This window comes from Lepisma saccharinum, chromosome 2 (assembly GCF_977018435.1).
Source record: "Lepisma saccharinum chromosome 2, izLepSacc3.1, whole genome shotgun sequence".
In the NCBI taxonomy this organism is placed as follows: domain Eukaryota; kingdom Metazoa; phylum Arthropoda; class Insecta; order Zygentoma; family Lepismatidae; genus Lepisma; species Lepisma saccharinum.
In genome coordinates this window covers 40,118,974-40,138,396 of record NC_139230.1, presented here as the reverse complement: position 1 = coordinate 40,138,396, position 19,423 = coordinate 40,118,974, and the positions used below count along the sequence as shown (strand labels likewise).

General features: G+C 38.1%; 1 protein-coding gene across 3 annotated transcripts in view; it reads left to right on the top strand.

The window, feature by feature from the left end:
• Positions 1–19,423, top strand: part of LOC145984009 (uncharacterized) — a 134,126-nt gene that overhangs the window by 93,524 nt on the left and 21,179 nt on the right. For all 3 annotated transcript variants that reach the window (XM_083117313.1, XM_083117311.1, XM_083117312.1), the window contains exons 16-21: positions 1,397–1,548; positions 2,346–2,689; positions 5,818–6,029; positions 15,969–16,110; positions 16,702–16,826; positions 17,849–18,106. In XM_083117313.1, coding sequence (XP_082973439.1) covers positions 1,397–1,548; positions 2,346–2,689; positions 5,818–6,029; positions 15,969–16,110; positions 16,702–16,826; positions 17,849–18,106 — 1,233 coding nt within the window. The remainder of the gene's footprint in view (positions 1–1,396; positions 1,549–2,345; positions 2,690–5,817; positions 6,030–15,968; positions 16,111–16,701; positions 16,827–17,848; positions 18,107–19,423) is intronic.

The following is a 19,423-nucleotide window of genomic DNA, read 5'->3' as shown; positions in this document are numbered from 1 at the left end:
GCATCAACATGATAGTCTACTTCTTGTAACACTTGCATCAACATGGTCCTGTTGATTGTGTCTATCCCTGCGATAATATGCTTCCTTAGGTGTGATATCACGCAGCATCAGTGAGACGAATACTCTATCTTCGATGAAACCCCACAAAAAGAAGTCACACGGTGTAAGGTCCCGTGATCTTGAGGACCAAAACATTGCACAAAACACTGAGTTATGTGGGTGATTTGAGTGTCGCCTAGCGGCAGGGATATGAACTCTCAGCTTAATGAAACATGCATGCACAAACTGTTTGTGTTCCTATCGCATGGATGCATGCTGTGTCACCTGTGGTGCATTTGTAGGTGTTAAAAAAACTGTTTTGAGTTCCTCGTTCATTCTGGACTGGTTTCATTAACAAAAGTTCAATAGTTTACTTGCAATAAATTTTTGTAATCCCTCAATTATTTATGAAACACCTGGTATTATTACTGTGTCTACAAGTCACATTGCAGTTTTGCATATCCATTGTCACCAAATGTAGAGAATCTCTTTGTAGAAAATTTGTAAATGATAAGTAGAAAAGAACTAAGTATATCTATAATAAAAACTCATTTCAGTTACAGAACATATTACTTCTTTTTTTACTCTGAAATATTCAAGGGGTCCCAGGTTTGATACCTAGGGTGGCCGCGGTGGCTCAGTCGGTAACGCGTCTGACTACCATGCTCAAGGTCCCGGGTTCGATCCCCGGCCGGTTCAAATCCGGGAACTTTTCTAACGATGGAAGCGGCCCCGGCGCCCACCCAGCGTCGAATGACATGGGTACCTGGGGGAAACCCTGGGGATAAAGGCAGTCAGGGGCGTGATGCTGATCACATCACCCCCACTCATGACCGGATCAAGAAAGTGTGGGGCGTTACCCCCACACCCCCTATACGCCTTCATGGCGTGGTGCTAAGCACAGGGGAGAACTTTACCTTTTTTTACCAGGTTTGATACCTGGTGGAGGTGATTGGAATCCCACTTGAAACTATATGCCCAGTGCATAAACTAAACTTAAAAACAAAACTCAACTTTACTCTGAAATTATCTTGCAGAATGAGATTTCTGTCTAATAGAACACACCAAAAAAGTAATATTCATGTACAAACAACTTTTCTCTTTACAGTTCTTTAAAATGACCTTATATTTTAGAAAAAGAGGAAGAGAAAATACATGTATATTCAACTTTTCTCTTTACAATTCTTTAAAATGTGGACATTATTCGAACTCCTTGGTATGCCATTTAATTTTGCAAAGCAGCATGTGAGTTTTCGAATGTGATATGTTGGAGCTTATTCTCAGTCATGACATTTTCTAAAAACAGAAAGAAGCACAAAATATTCATATTTATTTATTATTTCTGCTTTCTTTTCAGCTCTTGGAAGATGCGTGTATAGAAACCAGCAAAGAGACCGACAGTTGTTGTATACAGATAAATCAATATCAGCTTTCAGCGATTCAAGTTGTCAACATGCATGTGATGTAGAGAGAGGCTTTGTGTGTAGATCATACACATTTCTTAGCCAGGTAAGTAATCTATCTAGATTCTAGTCGGTGCCACTCAGCATTTAAAAGCAGAGAACATTCCTGTGCTAGATTTTTATACAAGTTTTAATTTTTAATAACTTAACACGAATGTATTCTGCTTTCTGTTTACAAGCTCACATTAACTTTAAAAATCATTCAAGACATTGCTCTTGGGAAACCTATTATACAATTTCCCTGAACTGTGTCAAACATACCTAGACACAAATATGTAATATAACCATTACAATTTTAATTTGTTTTATTTACTATTTTATTTAATTACATAAATATGTTTGTAATTAATACTCAAACAGTGTGGAATTTTAGAATCAGATGTAAACTTAAAAGTTAACTGCAGAGCGAGAGAAATAAACATTTTTCTTTTTCAATAGTTAAACATGTATGTAAACATGGTCAAACAGTCATGTTGGACTTACTTTTTAAATTCAACACTAAAATATCATGAACAAATTGAAACTTCACCAAGCTTTCAATTTCACCTTGAAATATCTTGAATATCGAAGAACAATATAGATGCCTTGAATAAGAAAATCATAATAAATGTTAAAACTCCCTTACTATTTGGCATGCACAGGGCTACTATGTAGACATGTGAAAAATGTCTGCCTCCTGGCTGGCTCAGGTAATGGAGCAATGGCAGAGACCTGAGTTCTGCATTTTTCGTTGAAATTTCTACATAAATATCAAAGTAATTGAAAATAGATGTTGCATGTTAAAGTCTATCCAAAGTGTAAACTTTATGAAAAAAAAATATAAATTTTACTCCTCTATTTTAGACTGGAATAAATACCAATCAGTGTTTGTTAAGTGGCGACACTGGGGCCACAGCTGGTACTACAGGATTTCTAGTTCTTAGTGGAGCCTTATATGCTGAGAAGGAGTGCAGTGGATTACCTGGACCAGGGCCACATCAACCCCCAACCGATCCTTACAATCCCCTGTATCCTGGAGGGCAAAGTCCTGGACCAGGACCTTTTCCACCAGGACCTGCATACCCACCGTATCCTACAGATTCTGGAGTTCAACCTTATCCTGATGCAACAGACTTAAACCCTTACCCTTGCAGATACACGCTGACTTATGAAAAGATTGCTGGAGCTGCTTATCCAAACAGTAGAAGGTACATTGAGCATTCATATTATAATTGGTGACAGTATTGCATATTTTGCTGGGACTGATTTTGAATACAGTGGAACCTCGATTTTACGTTTTTCAGGGGACCAAGCTGAAAAAACTTAAAATGCAGGGAAAATGTAAAATCGAGGAAAATTTTATAACATTTTGCTATGTTCAGGCCATCAAGATTGAATATATAATGCAGGAAAATGTAAGATTGAGGAACGTTAAATCGGGGTTCCACTGTATAGACTATAAATTAGGCTGAGTCGATACCAGTGGTATCGACATCTAAAACTATTGGTTGGAATTTAATCACCAAAACCCAAGAATGTCACTTTTGTAGAATCTAAATATCCTGAAAATTATGCAAAATACATAATTTAATTATTTATGCAACAACACTGTGGGAAGGAATAGATTGTGTGATTAAAAGATTATCTCATGTGAAATATTATTATTTTAAAGCAAAATTCTTGTAGATTGATATGGAATAATGCCAATTAAAAATTTGTATATTAAAATTTATAAATACTCTGAACTGCTTCACCTGTTACAATTTTCAAGTGTTTTTACCAGTATCGGAGGGAGTATTGTATCTGTGTCGGTTCAAAGTGGTATCGGCTCGGCAATACTTTAAAACTAATATTTTCTGAAAATGAAAATGAAAATGGAAAATGCTTGGTTGGCCAATAAGTTTGTGGATAATGTTACATAGATTGAGAGCCACGGTGATCTAGTCAGTAGGGTGTCTGACTGCAGTGTGGGAGACCCAGGTTTGATTCCCAGGGTAGGTGATGTAAGGTCGGAATTTGTTCAGCCTTGTCCCCATGCAAAGAGAGACTGGGGCTCTCAAATCAATAGGTACCAGGGGGGTAAAGGCAGCCAAAGCATGGTGCTGATCACATCACCTCCAAAATGGCAGAGATTGAGATTGTGTAGGGCCCTACCCCAGCATCCCCTAAATGTGCCTTCATGGCACAGTGTTGTATGCATAGGAAACTTTACCTCTTTTATAGATTCATTTAACAGATTATATTTCTTATTCAGTTTTATGTTCCTTGATCTTATATTTTCCTCCTTATACATTCACTCTCATGGTTCCAAGAGAACAAAATGTTATAAAATTTTCACACTTTTTAAGTTTTTTCATATTGGTCCCCTGAAAAAACGTATAGTCCACTGTATTAAGTTTTGGTACACACCAGAGGTGTTCTATTAAGAAACCTAGAGCTTGATTCAGAATCAAACCAAGATCTAATGTACCATTGCTTTATTTCTGCTCTTCTATCTGTATGGGATTGTCTTAACCAATCATATGCAAAGGACTCTGTTAATTCTTTTTATTAATTAATAAATTTTTTAATTCTTTTAATTCTTAGTGGTATTCACAGCTGCAATGTTTTTTCCAGCGTAGAGCTGATTGAAAGTTTTGGTACACACAACACATACTATACACATACATATATGTAAAGACTGGTAAATATGTAGGTAAAGTACGAAACCTATATAACATTATAGTTCAAAAAAAGGTATTTGTGTTAGAGTACTGAATATTCTCTATAGGTGTCAAATCTTATACATTTCAGAGCATTTAGTCCTCAGATTAATTGTAAACTCCAACACATTAAATCATGAAATATATCTGAGAAAGGTAGAAAGACTGAATAAATGTAAATAAGAGACTTGAATTGGTTAATATTAATTGTTGATGGTTGTAGTCTTGGTGGTAGTTGACTTTTCTTCCAATAACAATTATTTGTTGGTAGCCATTTCCTTGTATTGTCTCTAACAGGAAGTATGGGATTATTCATTGCATGTTTTTAAGAGGATAGTACATTTAAATTTGTATTCATCATTTACCACAGCAGCATATTTCAAATTGGTTCAGTGTCTGTTATTTCTTGTAGTATGTATTGTTCCAAAGTTAAATATATATGTTTTTGATTGCATTAGCCCTGTAATCAAGGGACACTAGGTAGATTTTTAGCGGGCACCATATGCAGTGCTTTGAATCTATCTTTAAACTGTATGTCCAGTCCCAATTAGCATCCTTGAGCGTAATGTGGACTTAAAACAAGTGTTGGTAATATCTTTGTTTTAAATTGTGAACCTTGAGAGAAAACAAGAGGGAGGGAATACATTTGTACCTTTATTAGTTATTGTAACTTTTTCACAATGTCATAGCATAAGTAATGACACACACATTTATAAAACAAAGGGGCAAGTATTTGTATCTACTTGTGAATAGCTCTTGATGAAGGCTATCTTTGGTGGTGAAAGGCAGATCATTCTATTTCACTATGACTATTTAGTTATTTAATATGGATTTTTTGTCTCTTCAAATTATATGAAAGAACACACACACAAAGAAACATATCTCAAATGCTATTTATTCTTAGGTTCACTGACTTTATAGTGGGTTCAAAGTAACCAATAACTAGAGGCACATATTTTTGGTAAATAAAAAAGTAAAATTTCGGTACAAAAACAGAGTCGATTTCGGGTTCAAAAGCGGTAAATAAAATAAAATTTCGGTGTTATAGCGGTGAATAATCACATCAAAAGGTCCATATAAAATTGCATTTTGGTTTTAAAATTGTGAATATAATCCTAAATTTGATTTATAAACTGCACTTATTACATAAAATAAACATATCCCTTATAATAGCACATTTATGGAGTTACCAGAGTATTAAGTTTATTCCTGTATAAAGGGGTCCATTTTTGCTTCTCAAATATTACAGCAGAATTAATCCATTTTCCATGAATTGCATAACCCACAGGATACTTCAGACTTCAGAAAGTGTTGCGTCGGTATATAAATGGTAAATTTCGTGTTTAAGAGTATATTTCGCATTTTGCAGTTCATTTTGCATTATTTCGTGACAAAATAGGGTAGGAAAATGCACCTCACACCTTTCAGAAACATGAAAAATGAATATTACAGCATGTTATTTCATATTTCGTGTTTTCGTCAAAAACGAAATTTGCATGCCTCTACCAATAACTACATCCAGCACTGGAAAAAATTATGAGCATAATATTTTTATTTGTGTAGAATGTCTTGCAAAAGTGTGCCACAAATGTACAAGTAACCTTTTTACACACTTTATTTTTTTCTCTTTGTAGGGATCCTATTAGAACTCGAGGAGACATTGGAATCACAGCAGAGTGTTTAGTTGAGTGTGCACAACAGAGAGACAGGTGCTTAGCAATCTCACTTGAAAATGTTCGTGGAGGACGTCAGCGATGTTATGCCCTGGACAGATCATCTGATTCTGATAATGCACCCCTTCAACCTGCTCCTGATCTTGGATATTTTCAGAAGATATGCCTTAGAGGTATTTTTCTTTTCAACTATGTTACAGAATTTAAGACGTGTTTTTCTTTTCAACTATGTTACAAAATTTAGCAAATTAAATTCCATCTCATCTAATGACTAGCTAGTTTCTTTGGAAATATACTATATTTACTCATGTATAATGCACACTTTTTCCAAAATTTTTGTCCCCAAAAACTGTGGTGTGTATTATGCACAGAATAATTCAGAAAGTCTAATCATGAAACCATACATTGTCATTCCAAGATTTTGTGAGCTGACCCCCATGGCAGAGTGGTTAGCGTATCGTGCTGCGATGCCAGGGGTCCCAGGTTCGAATCCTGGCTTGGGCATGGATGTTTGTGATGTCTATTCATCAATTTCATCATATCATCACTCATCCCCATCTTTGCAAATTAGCCAAAAGTGGCACAAGAAGCGAAGTAAAATAAATCAAATCAAGATTTTGTGACACTTGCATTGATTTTTTGTATTTACGGAAGTCTATCATGTTATATATCATTGTAAAGCTCAAATTCTGTAGTTTCTGAATATGGCAACAGTATTCCATTCAAGTTGGCAACACTAATATGCAATGCAGTTGAAATGAACTCATCATAAAATGAAGGAACATTCTGATTTTTATGGCACTTTGGATGAAAGAAAATATAACAAAAATAAAATAATAATTAAAATGTATTACTGGCTAAATAATATAACATACGTCACGTATCCCTCATTTTCATTTTCGAGTTACGTGTAGCTAGGCAGCCTGACAGGAAGTATAGGAAAGTGTTAACTTCAGCACCAGCTCAGCGAAAAGCATTCGCCAATATTTGCAGAGGAAAATTGATGAGAGAGAAAAAGGGGAGGAGTTTTGATGAGGAGGAAGGGAGTTGGATCTGGTGAGAGAGGCTTGCAGGGGAGTTGGTCTTGAGTTTTGGGAGAGAACAGGAGAGTGGTTCTGGAGTAAGAGGAAGGGGGTTTTGAGTTTTGGAGAGAGGAGTGCAGCGAAGCTGTGTGAGATTTTAAGAGGCGAACTGAACTTCAGCAAGCGAGTGACAGTTATTTTAGAAACTCTTCGGTCCACGCTTCCAATAAGAGAGAGACAGGTAATATACTTTTAATGCCATCCTTTGCCAATGCAGGCTTAAGGTCATTGTAACCCAAATCTAGAGAGTTGCCATTCTATAAAGTGTTATGTAAATTTAAGTGCATTCAGGTACCTCCTGCAGTATGCAGATGCAGCCAAGCGAGAGCTTACGAGCTACCGCTAACCCCCAATAGAATAATTACTTTTATCTAAAAGGCCCAGGTTTGATCCCCGAACCTTCCTTCTGTTCACCTGCGTCTCAATACGTGGTAGAGGTGCGAATTGGGCCTCTCATCCATTTCCTTTCCGGAAATGCGATGAGAATAGACCGTTAATTTTCCACGTAATGGTGGTATCAGCCTTTATTTATTTCATCTTGCAATACATGCAACTTTGCCAACCCAAGAGAGTGATGATATTGTGGAAAACTAGTCGCACACTTTAACAGCAACCCCTTTTACTAACTGGAACTTAATTTTTTTCTCACATCTCACTTCTTAGTGTTTTGCACTCTTAACGCCACTTGATGTTCTCACAAATTGCATTCATTGTTCTAAATTTATATTGGTGACCACGGCAAATTATTTCATTTTTGACAGCGACGTCGTGATGGTTAATGATGTGGAATGTTCAGTTTAGATTATTGTGACGAATTAGATGCAACCCTAGATAGAATCCAAGCTTTGGCAGAGAATGTGGTTGGCGGAGAATCCAGTTTTGTAAATACTCAACCATCTGCGTCCTCCACCCCAATAAGGCGTAGCCCTGTATTTACCCGTAGCCGGGCTAGACTTTTGCCTGTTAGCACCCCAGTTCGAGTCCCGCCCAGAGCTATGGCATGCACAGGTTTTATTAACCCGTTCTTGTTGGACGGCTTACAGTTCCAAGGCACGGCCGGAGAAGATGCAACTAAATTTTTTGATAGAGTGGAGAGTTTAGCTCTACTTAATGATTGGGATACCCCGAAAAAACTACAAGTTTTGCCGGCTCTTTTACATGGGCCAGCCTTAAGATGGCACCAAGCATGGGTACAAACTATGGGAAATCAGGCCATTACGTATGATCTCTTTAAATCTAAAATGATTGAAGAGTTTACCGGATCCATAGACAAGCTGCAATTAGAAGAGCGCATTAAGCATAGGCTACATCGAGACGACGAATCAGTTTCGGACTACATAAGAGATAAGCAGCTTCTCTTATGTAAAATGGATCCGAACATGCCCATCAGTAAACAAATAAAACATTTGTGTTTGGGTCTTCAACCTGAATACATTCGCGAAACTTATAAGAAGGAATATGCTTCGGTCCCTGAGCTCTTGCGAGATTTAAAGCAATTCGAAAAAATTCAGTTTTTGATCAAACAGAGAAAAATCCAGGAGTTGATGTCAGAAGCTCAGAAAGGTTCATTGTTCTATCCTGTGAATGAATTGAAACTGCCATGTGCGCAACAGCTCCCCTTTCACAACACGCCGGCGAGACCTTGTGAAACACCACGTTCTCAGGCCCATCCCGACCTCGAGAAGCGTGTCACCGCCATGCAGGCTGAACTGGATTCTTTGAGAGTACACAACGTTGTACCTTCAAACCCAGGACCTTCGACCCCGGGACCTTCGTCTCAGGAGACAGGTCTCGAAGCTCAATTAAAGAGTTTATCTCTTAAGATGGATGAAATGGTGAACGCCCAGAATAAGCAGGACAGGCATACACAAGACACCCGAAATAACTTCCCACGTTATACTAATTATGAAGGTCAATCCTACAGAGGTAACTATAGAAATAACAGAGGTTCTTTTGGCCGTGGTAATGATAATTTCCAACAAAATGGTTCTCGTCGGAACAGACATTATCAGACCCCCAATCGCGGCCAGTGGCGCAATGGAAATTCGCGCTTTCATTCTTGGCGCAATTTTTCGCGGGGCCGGGGCGCGACCGGTGATCGGGGCGACCGAGGTCCGCCCGGTGACCGCCGTGAGGGGCAGAGATGTGATATTTGCAATTATCCCAATCATGATTCGTCTGTCTGTTTTCAGAATAGAGACAATTTAAACGACTAGGGACTGGGCATAAAGGAAACATATGCCCAGCAAATGTTGTAGGTCGTACGTTGACAGTTTCCACTTTTCAAAATGCTGACTTAATTTATGTAAATGGTAAAGTCTGTGGTACGCAGCACAAGTTCCTTTTGGATAGCGGATCTCAAATTAGCGTTATAGGAGATATACCAGCGCCCGCCCATACCCCAAGATTTAAAATTAATACAATAGTTCAAGGCGTCACTAATGGGCAACTCCAAATCAATGAAATTGTAATTTTGACCTTTTCTTTTAATGGACATTCCTTCAGACACCCATTCAGATACATTCCAAAATTTTCGCATGGCATTATTTTGGGAAATGATTTCTTAAAGAGTCACAAGGCAAATCTTGATTTTGAGTCCAACAAACTTGTTTTAACACGTTTTGGTACTCCTCCCAGAAACCGTATCCAGAGGGAAAGTGGTAAACCTTTTTCTGTGTCCATGAAAGTTTCAAATATGCTACAACACCTTTTACGGCCAGAATTTGTGGCCCCTAAAAAGATTAGAGTAAAACCTAGATCTCACTTATGCATTCCCGTGAAATTAGTTAATACTCACGATAAGGCTAGGAATCTTTTAGAACCAGATCAACGATTTCAGACTAAATCCGGCTTGCTAATCCCCCGGGCTCTTCTCAACTCGGATTCACCCCTGATTTGGGTAACCAATCCACTTATGCATAACATTATTATTAAAAAGGGGACAAGACTAGGACAGGCCGAACTTTGGCATCCTCTTTGCACTCGTGACAGCTCTAGCCAGTGCACGGACGCAAGTAGGGAAAGTTTAAGTGAAATCTATGTTCAGAAAGAAAGTTTTGGAGAAAGTACTAAAAATGCACAGGTTAATATCACAGCAGAATCACAACAACCCAGTGGCGTGCAGCCCGACGTCACTACACTTGACATTAATCCCGAACTGCAACCCGAAGAGAAAGAACAATTGCTACAATTACTGCACAAATATAAACAGGTTTTTTCGTGGTCCGAAGATGATATGGGTAAAGCGACAAATTATGAGCACAAAATCAGGCTAAAGGATGATTCAGATTTTCATTTGCCACCTTATCAAGTACCGATTCATCTTCGTGCGCAACTTTATGATCAAGTTGATACTTTGTTACGGCAAGGCGTAATTCGTCCGAGCACCTCACCCTTCAATTCTCCTGTATTTTTAGTTCGTAAAAAAGATGGTGGTTACAGATTACTCCAAGATATGAGATTTCTCAATTCACGTACTGTCTTTGACGCGCTTTCGATAAATAATCTCCAGGAAACGCTCTACAACATGGGTGGCAAGCGGTACTATACTTCGTGTGATCTCCGCAGCGGATTTTTTCAAATACCATTATCGGAGAGTTCAAAACAGTACACAGCATTCACAATTCCTGGGAAAGGTCACTATGAAATGCAGTATGCGGTACAAGGCCATATTACATCTCCAGCAGCGTTAACCCGCTGCCTTCAATTGGCTTGCTCTGGCTTAAATAACGACCATTTTTCATCCTACATGGATGATCTCTTCTGCTATTCCGACAAATTTTCAGATATGTTAACAACACTTGAACGGCTATTTCAATGCCTGATTGCTGCAGGATTACGCCTGGCCCCACACAAATGTCATTTTGCATATTTTCAAATTATGGCACTTGGGCACAAAATCGGAAAGCATGGCTTTTCCGTGTCTGACAAAATAATTGACTCCATCACCAACTACAAAGTTCCAACTACTACAAAGCAGGTCCGCCGTTTTTTAGGACTTTGTTCTTATGTCCGAAAATTCATCAAATCCTTTTCAGAAATAGCTGAACCACTACAAAGATTGATCGGTAAAAACAAGAAATTCGTATGGACTGACGAGCAACAAGCAGCCTTCGAGAAGTTAAAACATGCACTGATTACAGCCCCGGTTCTGTTACCATACAGCCCCGGCAAGGAAACGCGTCTTTATACCGATGCAAGCACAAAGGCGATTTCTGGCGTTTTAATGCAGCCTAACGCCCAGAATGAATTTCAACCTATCGCATATTGTAGTCGCACGTTAAAAGAACATGAAAAGAAGCTAGGAATAATTGAATTGGAACTTACTGCAATTCTATATGCTTTTAAAAGCTTTAGATTCTACTTACTTGGCAGGGAGTTCGATTTATTTACAGACAACCGAGCTATTACCTATATTCGCACATCACGTCATCTTTCTGCTAAACTCTTAAGGTGGTCTTCCATTCTCGAAGAGTACAATTATACTGTATCACACTGTAGATCTACTCAAAATATAGCAGATTCACTTAGCAGAGAGTGTGGCAATTTGCCTGCCGACAATGAGCCAGAGTTGCCAGAACCACGCATGTTTTTATTGCAGGACACCACTGTGGACGTCGCCTCACACCAGCGTGCAGATTCATTTTTTGGTGATATTATTAAAGTTTTGGAAAGCCCAGAAGACGAAAATGTGGACATTTCGCCAACCCTTCAGAGACAAGCGTGCTCCTACACACTGGAAAATAATTTGCTATATAGGCAACATAAAATGGCGGGTGGATCTCGGAAACTACTATGTATACCCCGATCCTTGCAAAAATCGGTTGTCGAATCGATTCATTGTTCTCCTATAGGTGGAGCTCACTTCGGCTTTACCAAGACGTATCATAATGCTCTTTCTAGATTCTATTTCCCTTTCATGAAGAATCTCATACAGAAAATTGTCAGGGAATGTATTGTTTGTCAGCAGCATAAGAGACCTGTCGGATTCCCAAATGGCGAGCTTTTAACCTTCCCCCGACAAAAACCTTTTGAGAGAATTGCGGTCGATTTTAGCGGCCCCTATCCTGCGAGTGGCATGTTACGCCACAAGTATATTTTAGCGTGCTCGGATTTTGCGACCCGTTTTCTCATTGGCAAGGCAGTATCCGACGTTTCAGCTGCGACCGCTGCTGATTTTATTTACGAGGAAGTAATACTTAAATTTGGTTGTCCGCTAGAAATCACTACGGACAGAGGTACAGGATTTACCTCAAAAGTATTCCAGGAATTGAACTCTAGAATGGGGATACAGCTTAAGTTTGCGCCCGCTCAATTCCACAATAGAATCGGGATTATTGAAAAATCACATGGCACTTTGCAACAGATTCTCAAGAGATTTGTCTCGAGCTCACACTGTAACTGGAGCGATTACCTGCAACCCGCTATTTTTTCCTGTAATATTAGCAGGAATGAGAATTTGAAGAGTTCACCATTTTTCCTACTTCACGGCTTTGAACCCCGGACTCCGGCGGAAGCGGCTCTCCACGCAACACCGTGTGACCACCCGTCCAACGAGACGAAGATACGCATCCTGGAAAAAGCACGTTTATCAGCGGCCGAATGCCTACAGAAACGATTCAAGGAGACTAAGAAATACTACGACAAACGGCATAAGTCTGTGAACTTCAATCAAGGGGACCAGGTCTTGATATTTGATCCTACAAACCGCATCGGCGGGGCGCGATGTTTCAGTAATATTTTCCGCGGGCCTGCTACAATTTTAGGAAAAATAAACCCCAACATGTACAAGGTGGAATTCACGAACAAGCGGGGTAAAACCGTCATCGATGAGATTGCTGTCCAACGCTTGAAGATTTATCACCCACCTTCAGATGGAGATGGCGACGAAGATCTGCCCATAACGGAAGAAGGGGAGCAAATCGAGGATTAAAAACAATGCATGTACGCGCGTTATCTCGTCATATAGGTTTTACAACATCCTTTTCACTTAAAGATAAAATACGAGTAACATTTCTTTACCTTTTCATTTGTTAATAAATTTTATGTGTGAATAATCAATTGTTACTAACCAAACGGTTGCCACTAAGTGAAATATTCAGTCATGCACACTAAATTACATCGTCAGATGAAAGCAACATTGACTTTCAACAACACCGATATATATATTTTCTGTAATGCGCATGGACACCAGGAGTTTATTTAGTACCTACACAATACTATAATAGTAGTGATACGTACGAAATATAATTTAATGCGCCTTTTGATTATCCTTTCTCCAGTTACCCAGGGATCCCAATTAACTGGTGAAAGTACCTTTCGTTATCGACGAAATGGCATAAGATGTAGGTCTCCAGAAGACTTTAGTTATATTTTTCAAATAAATGTGCTAAGCACATATAAATAATGAAATGTGAACATAAGATGTTCCACTGTAATTTTAGTGTTAGAGAATTTTCATGACTGAACAACACATTCACATATTTATTAGCGTCGATTTTTTTTATTTCCAGATCATCGGATTTACATCTTCCCAACTTTTTTCCTTTTACCCGCCTCTAATAATAAATTTTATAATGCAAAAACAGAATAGGATTACTTATATTTAAGAACCGAATAGGAAACGCACAGCTACGGTATCTTTTAAAAATATATATATAGAGCTCATAGCACGCCTAATTAACGAAAATTTAGTGTACTAAGTGGTCAGGAATGGATTGCAACAATCCTACTATGAATAGTTTGGGAGTACTTATAGTATTATATATTAATTTCCCATCAGTTCAGGCGTTATCATTTACACAGATACTTTCAGAAGCGTTCCAATTCCCGTATGTAATCTGTACCAGTTTGGTCATTGCAACCTTTGTTATATGTTTTATTTTAGTAATTATTTTACTCTGTTCTCGTTTTTATCGCTCTAAGCCTGCAACAAAGAAGCTTCAAGTACAAGACATTGTGGTACTACATGACATAGCTAGCGAAGTTAACTCAGAAATGAATCATGTTTATGAAAATGTTTGCATGGAACTCGAAACAAACACCCAGGGGATAGTACCACTAAACCCTTCTCCAATACCATTTGTTGAGATTGAGTGTAGTCAGCACCCTGCTCCTCCCACCTGTGCTCCTGAAAGACAGTTACCTGACGTAATGGATGAAGGTGTTACTGAGTCTTATTTAATACCAATTTCAGTTAATATCTTAGCTCAGGATCAACCTATTGCTTTTGTCCATCACGATATGTATGATGATTTATAATTGATTTACGTGCCAATATAAAATGTTTATAAATTTTTTTTCATTGCGATAAATTTATAGTTTCCATTATGTCTACACCCCAGATTTGCACGCGAGTTCTTGGTGCACGGTTCAGTACACATTTCTGCAAGCGTCGTCACGTTTCTCTTTTCCTTACAATTTTTTTTATTTTTTTTTCTCTCTCTCTTACCCCTCCCCCCTCCTAGTACCCAGCGGAGAACCGCAAGAACGCAATAACTCACATTTCTTGCAAGTTAATTTCCTCCATTCCGTTTTTACCAGCGTTAGTTAATTCCAGCAAACTCTGACGGCTACGATTCAGCGTTCCCATACACCCAGTAACCTTGGACAGTTCCGGCCGAGAGGTGAAAATTGATACAATGACAGGATTGCAATATGACAATGCACAATGGCTAACTCCGCTCCTTTTCCAAGCAACCGACTCTGAGCAGAACAATACATCTCCCGTTACCTTTTCCTGACTTCGCATAATCTGTTGCCTAGCGGCGACTGTATTGCTCTCGCAGCCGGACAAGATCGAACCATGTTCCAGCATGCTTAGCTTTTAGAATTTCCCCACCCCAGAATATTTACGAGAATTATCCTGACGCCACAATTTCTTGCACTTCAAGCCATCACTCGCATCGAAGCTGCGGTCGAAATTTTATTTACTAGTTGGCGATTATAATTCATCATCATTTCAGTACTCATAATGATGGCTGGCCTCTTCCAATGCCTTCGTGCGTAAATTAAACATTCGTAGAATTATACTCAAAAGTCCACGGGCAGATTTAGGTTCATATTACATTTACAAATTCAAATGGCATTATTAAGAGACGACGTAACTGTAAATTTAATCAATTTCTTAAACCGTCGTGTGTTTTATTACCTTTGGCTAATTGCAACGCACATCACGACGCATATTGCGACAGTACGCGAATTGATACCGGGGGTTGACCGTGTCCCAATGACTCTCGAGTCAGGGGCGTACCGTCCGGACCGTTGTGGATTCCCCACAACAGCCCGTTTTGGCTTAATTAGCCTTGGTTGAAATCTTTGATTGATTTTTTTGTTTGTTTCATTTTTTTTTCCACGCCTACATCTCTTGGTCATATGAAATGCAATTTACACCTAGCAACCGCATCAATTTTGCAAATTTACTGATGAGTCTCATTCTCCTTTGTTTCAGACACGAAGCGAGGATGTCTTACTTCGGTTGGATTATATTCCTTCTATCAATACGCATATTTGAAGTGTGTAAATGCCTTAATAGAAGAAATCTTGTGCTGCTAACTGCTAATTTTAAGGTCCTGAATGTGCCTCCTATAAATGTTATGTTAGTCATGGAAAAAGTATATATTTTGAAGTTCTTTTTAGAAAAAGTAAATAGGAAATTAGCAAAACTGCATATAAAAGTTTAAAGGACATATCCCACAATTTTTCACTTTGTAATGTAATGTAATGTTCTGCTACACTAACAAAAGCAGTATGTCCTGGTGGAATTCATGCATGCACTTTGTACAACTAAGAAAGCTATTTCTTGCATCTGAATTATACTGCACATTATATACAAGATATAATTGTAATTTTTCCCCATCAAAATCCAGGGTGAGCATTATACATGTGTAAATACGGTATTAGCATTTAGAAAATGCTGCAATTATGATTTAACTCTTGATCACTACTCATTCTAAGTGCAGCTTACACAGATGTGTACTAATTTCACATATTATGTAAAACTTCTATACAATCAGATAATTGTTTTTCCAGAGAGACCATGTGCAAAAGCCTGGGCATTCACGAGAGTTCCAAGCTATGAGTTTGTAGCACCAAATTCTGTTGATATTAGAAATGTCTTCAGTCGTCGACAGTGTCAAGATGAATGTCTAAGAGCTGCACGGATCACTTGCAGGTAAGTCAGCTAAAATGAAACCTACATAACATAGTACTCTTTTTTGAGAAACTGATGTTGTTATAGACCTACAGGAAAATATAATATTTTATATTATTTTATTTATAGTATGTGGCTACATTATATTTTTTCACACTATTATTATTATTGTTTGGAGAGTCAAATAAGTTATACAGTTTACTTTGTTGCAAATTAAATCTTTGCTGTATTACTAAGTCGAGTGTTATCATTTGGACATTTTACTGTAATCATGTGCGTCATATGTTGTTTTAGTAAAATTTTACAGAGAAACTTACTTGCAACTTTACTCCATTTATAACAGGGTAAGAAACCATGATACATGTTTAATAACAATATAATAACTTTGCTATTGTGAAAGACATGTGTCTAGATATACATACAGATTTTGCTTTACATAAAATTTGATTTCTTACCATATTTTCCAAGTAATATAAACCAATTTTATTCTAATTGTGAAAGGAATGGGTATTTGAGTTAGAAAAAGAACCCACACTGACATGCAAGTAGTTTCTGAAGAATCTAAAGATAGATAAATTACTTCAGAAAGGTAATTGTTATTTTCATTTCCAGATCAGCTACTTACTACAAAAGAGATCGCATCTGTAAGTTGAGCCCTGACACTCGAAGAACACATCCTGAAGGTTTCCACAGGACTTCCAGTGATGTGGATTACATGGAGAATGAATGTGCACCACGTAAGTAGTTAATTTATGCAATTTATAAGAGCCACTTGAAATCAAAATTCTGTATTGTAGAACTTGTGCAGTAATATTGTGTTAATGAAATTAGCATGTAATGGATATTGCCATAATATGGTATGTACTGTGTTAAGGTACAGTCACGGACATTTCTGGGTTGTAACAATCTCATTGACTTTCAATGAGATCATTACAACCCAGAAGTGTCCGTGACTGTACATAATAGTATGCAGTGAATATATTTGTGTAATTATAGGGAATGTGAAGTAAAGTATATAGATTCAATTTCTAGTTAGTGTTCAGTGCAAATATCAAATTACATTACTGCTTCTACTTTTAGTGTAAAAAAATAAATTTTAAAAAAATTAAATTTTGAGTTGCTCATTGTTTACAGTTTTTTCCATATCAAAACTTTCCACCTATAATATCCAAAAGTAGACATGTATATTTTATAAACTCTTCAGTGTAAAATCCAAAGTTTGTCACTAGTTTTTCTAGGTTTAATCTTAAGCTATATTGTTTTACCATCTTTCAGGTACTTAGTAATTTGTTTATTTAAATGAATAAAATCTTGCTGCAGGACATCAATTCAATTTGCTAAAGGATAGAAATGAGTACATCTAATGTTAACACATAATACAATCTATCAATAAATAGTGAATCCAGACTTGCTTCAATGATGGAAAGAATGATGCAAGAATTAAGAAAAAAATATCACTACCCATACTTTGTACCTTGGTGCTCAACTCACCGTCTTGCCACCAAAAGTTTTGGTTCAAGTCCTGGCCTGTGCATGGTGTTTCTTTGTGAGTGTTCCTTCATCAATTTCATTTAATCGGCACTCATCCTTGCCATTATGATAAGCCATAAGTGGCAGAAAAAGCAACACAAAATAAGTAAAATACAAAATAATGCAATTAAAATTAATTGGCAGGTTCCTCACTTGTGTTACTTAACTTTCATACCTTCCTCAAATAGTAATTGACACTGTTATTAACTTTTCCCATTGTATTTTGCAGAGCCTCCAAACTGTGAATATACAGACCAACCAGGTCGATTTCTACCTTATAGCGACCGTTTTGTGGCTCGGGCTTATGATGTTAATGAATGCCGCAGACTCTGTGATCAAGAACGTGAATTTCAGTGCCGCTCATTTAACTTCCATATTGTACGACGGGAATGCTTCCTCAGCTCTGACGATGCCTTTACTGCAGACAGATCAGCATTGTTATCAGACAGAGATTTCTTTTACAGTGAGAGAGGCAGTTGTAGTAATGGTAAGTACATTATTATTGTATTTTTATGAATGAATAGATATTGTTGCTCACCATTTTTCAAATATGTTTGATTTAGATTTACCCCAATTGTTTATGATTTAAGCAATCTTTTCATTGATACATGGATATATTTGACAAACTTGTACTAACTAATATATATGAGGCTAAGGTTGATTCATTAGCTGCGTGAAGGTAATTGCTGTACAGTTTTACTATAAAAGCTTGGCTATCCTAATCTCTTGTCCCACACCATGGCATCATGCCTTGGACTCCAGCTGCAGAACGTGTGCAGATTCGGGTCTCCTGGGGGAAGTGGGACAATTTTTCTCCTGAGATTTTGGCCTGTGTATGGGACTGGTGGCCACCCACCATCATGAGCAAATTGGGGAGCTATGAATGAGTAGAAACCTCATGGAAACCTACAATGACTGGAGGTTTGTTGTGCTGACCACATGTCACCTCATAACTGGTTGGGTGATCTCCCACCTCAACAGGTGGGAGTGAGGCTGGCAGTCAGTAGACTGGTATGCCCTGGCCCTCACGGGCTCTGTCACTATGAGTTATCCTAATCTCTTCAGATACTTTGTAGAGTACCTGATACTGTACAAAAGAAATGTGAATATGATATTCTTTATCACTATTTCTTTTATATAATTTCTGTGATCTAATCTATTACCTGTAGCATGCAGTGACATTTGGGGTTAGACACATGATAGATCAGTGCTTGAAGTGGGTAATGTTAGCTGGGGGATGTTTGCTTGAACCTTGGGGATAGCTGAAGGGATGCTCCTACGGTTTAACATGGTGACAGTGAGATAGCTGGAGAGATGTTTTGCCAATTTTTCACATTCCCCTTCACTTTGAGCACTGGACTGAGTATAATTTCAGTAATACTTTACGCACATACTCATGCAACTTTATTTACTAGGGATATCGAAAAGTAATTGATTAATTTTTTTACAGCCAAACAGAAATGTATTAACAAAAACTGAAACATACATAACATGCATTCATATTTATACATTCGTCCCACCGTGACACCAATTTTTCGATGCCCATGCAGTAGAAATCATTTGGCTGGACGCGTAACCAACAACGCATGGCTGTCACAACTTCCGTGTTGCAGCTGAATTGTTTTCCAGCAAGGTGTTCCTTCAGTGGGCCGAACAGGTGAAAGTCTGATGGGGCCAGGTCTGGACTGGATGCTTGAGAATTTCCCAAGGCCAAGAATTGACTTTTTGCATCACTGATGCAGCCACATGGGGACGAGCATTGTCATGGAGAATGATGACTGCCTCCAGAGATTTTGTTGGACGT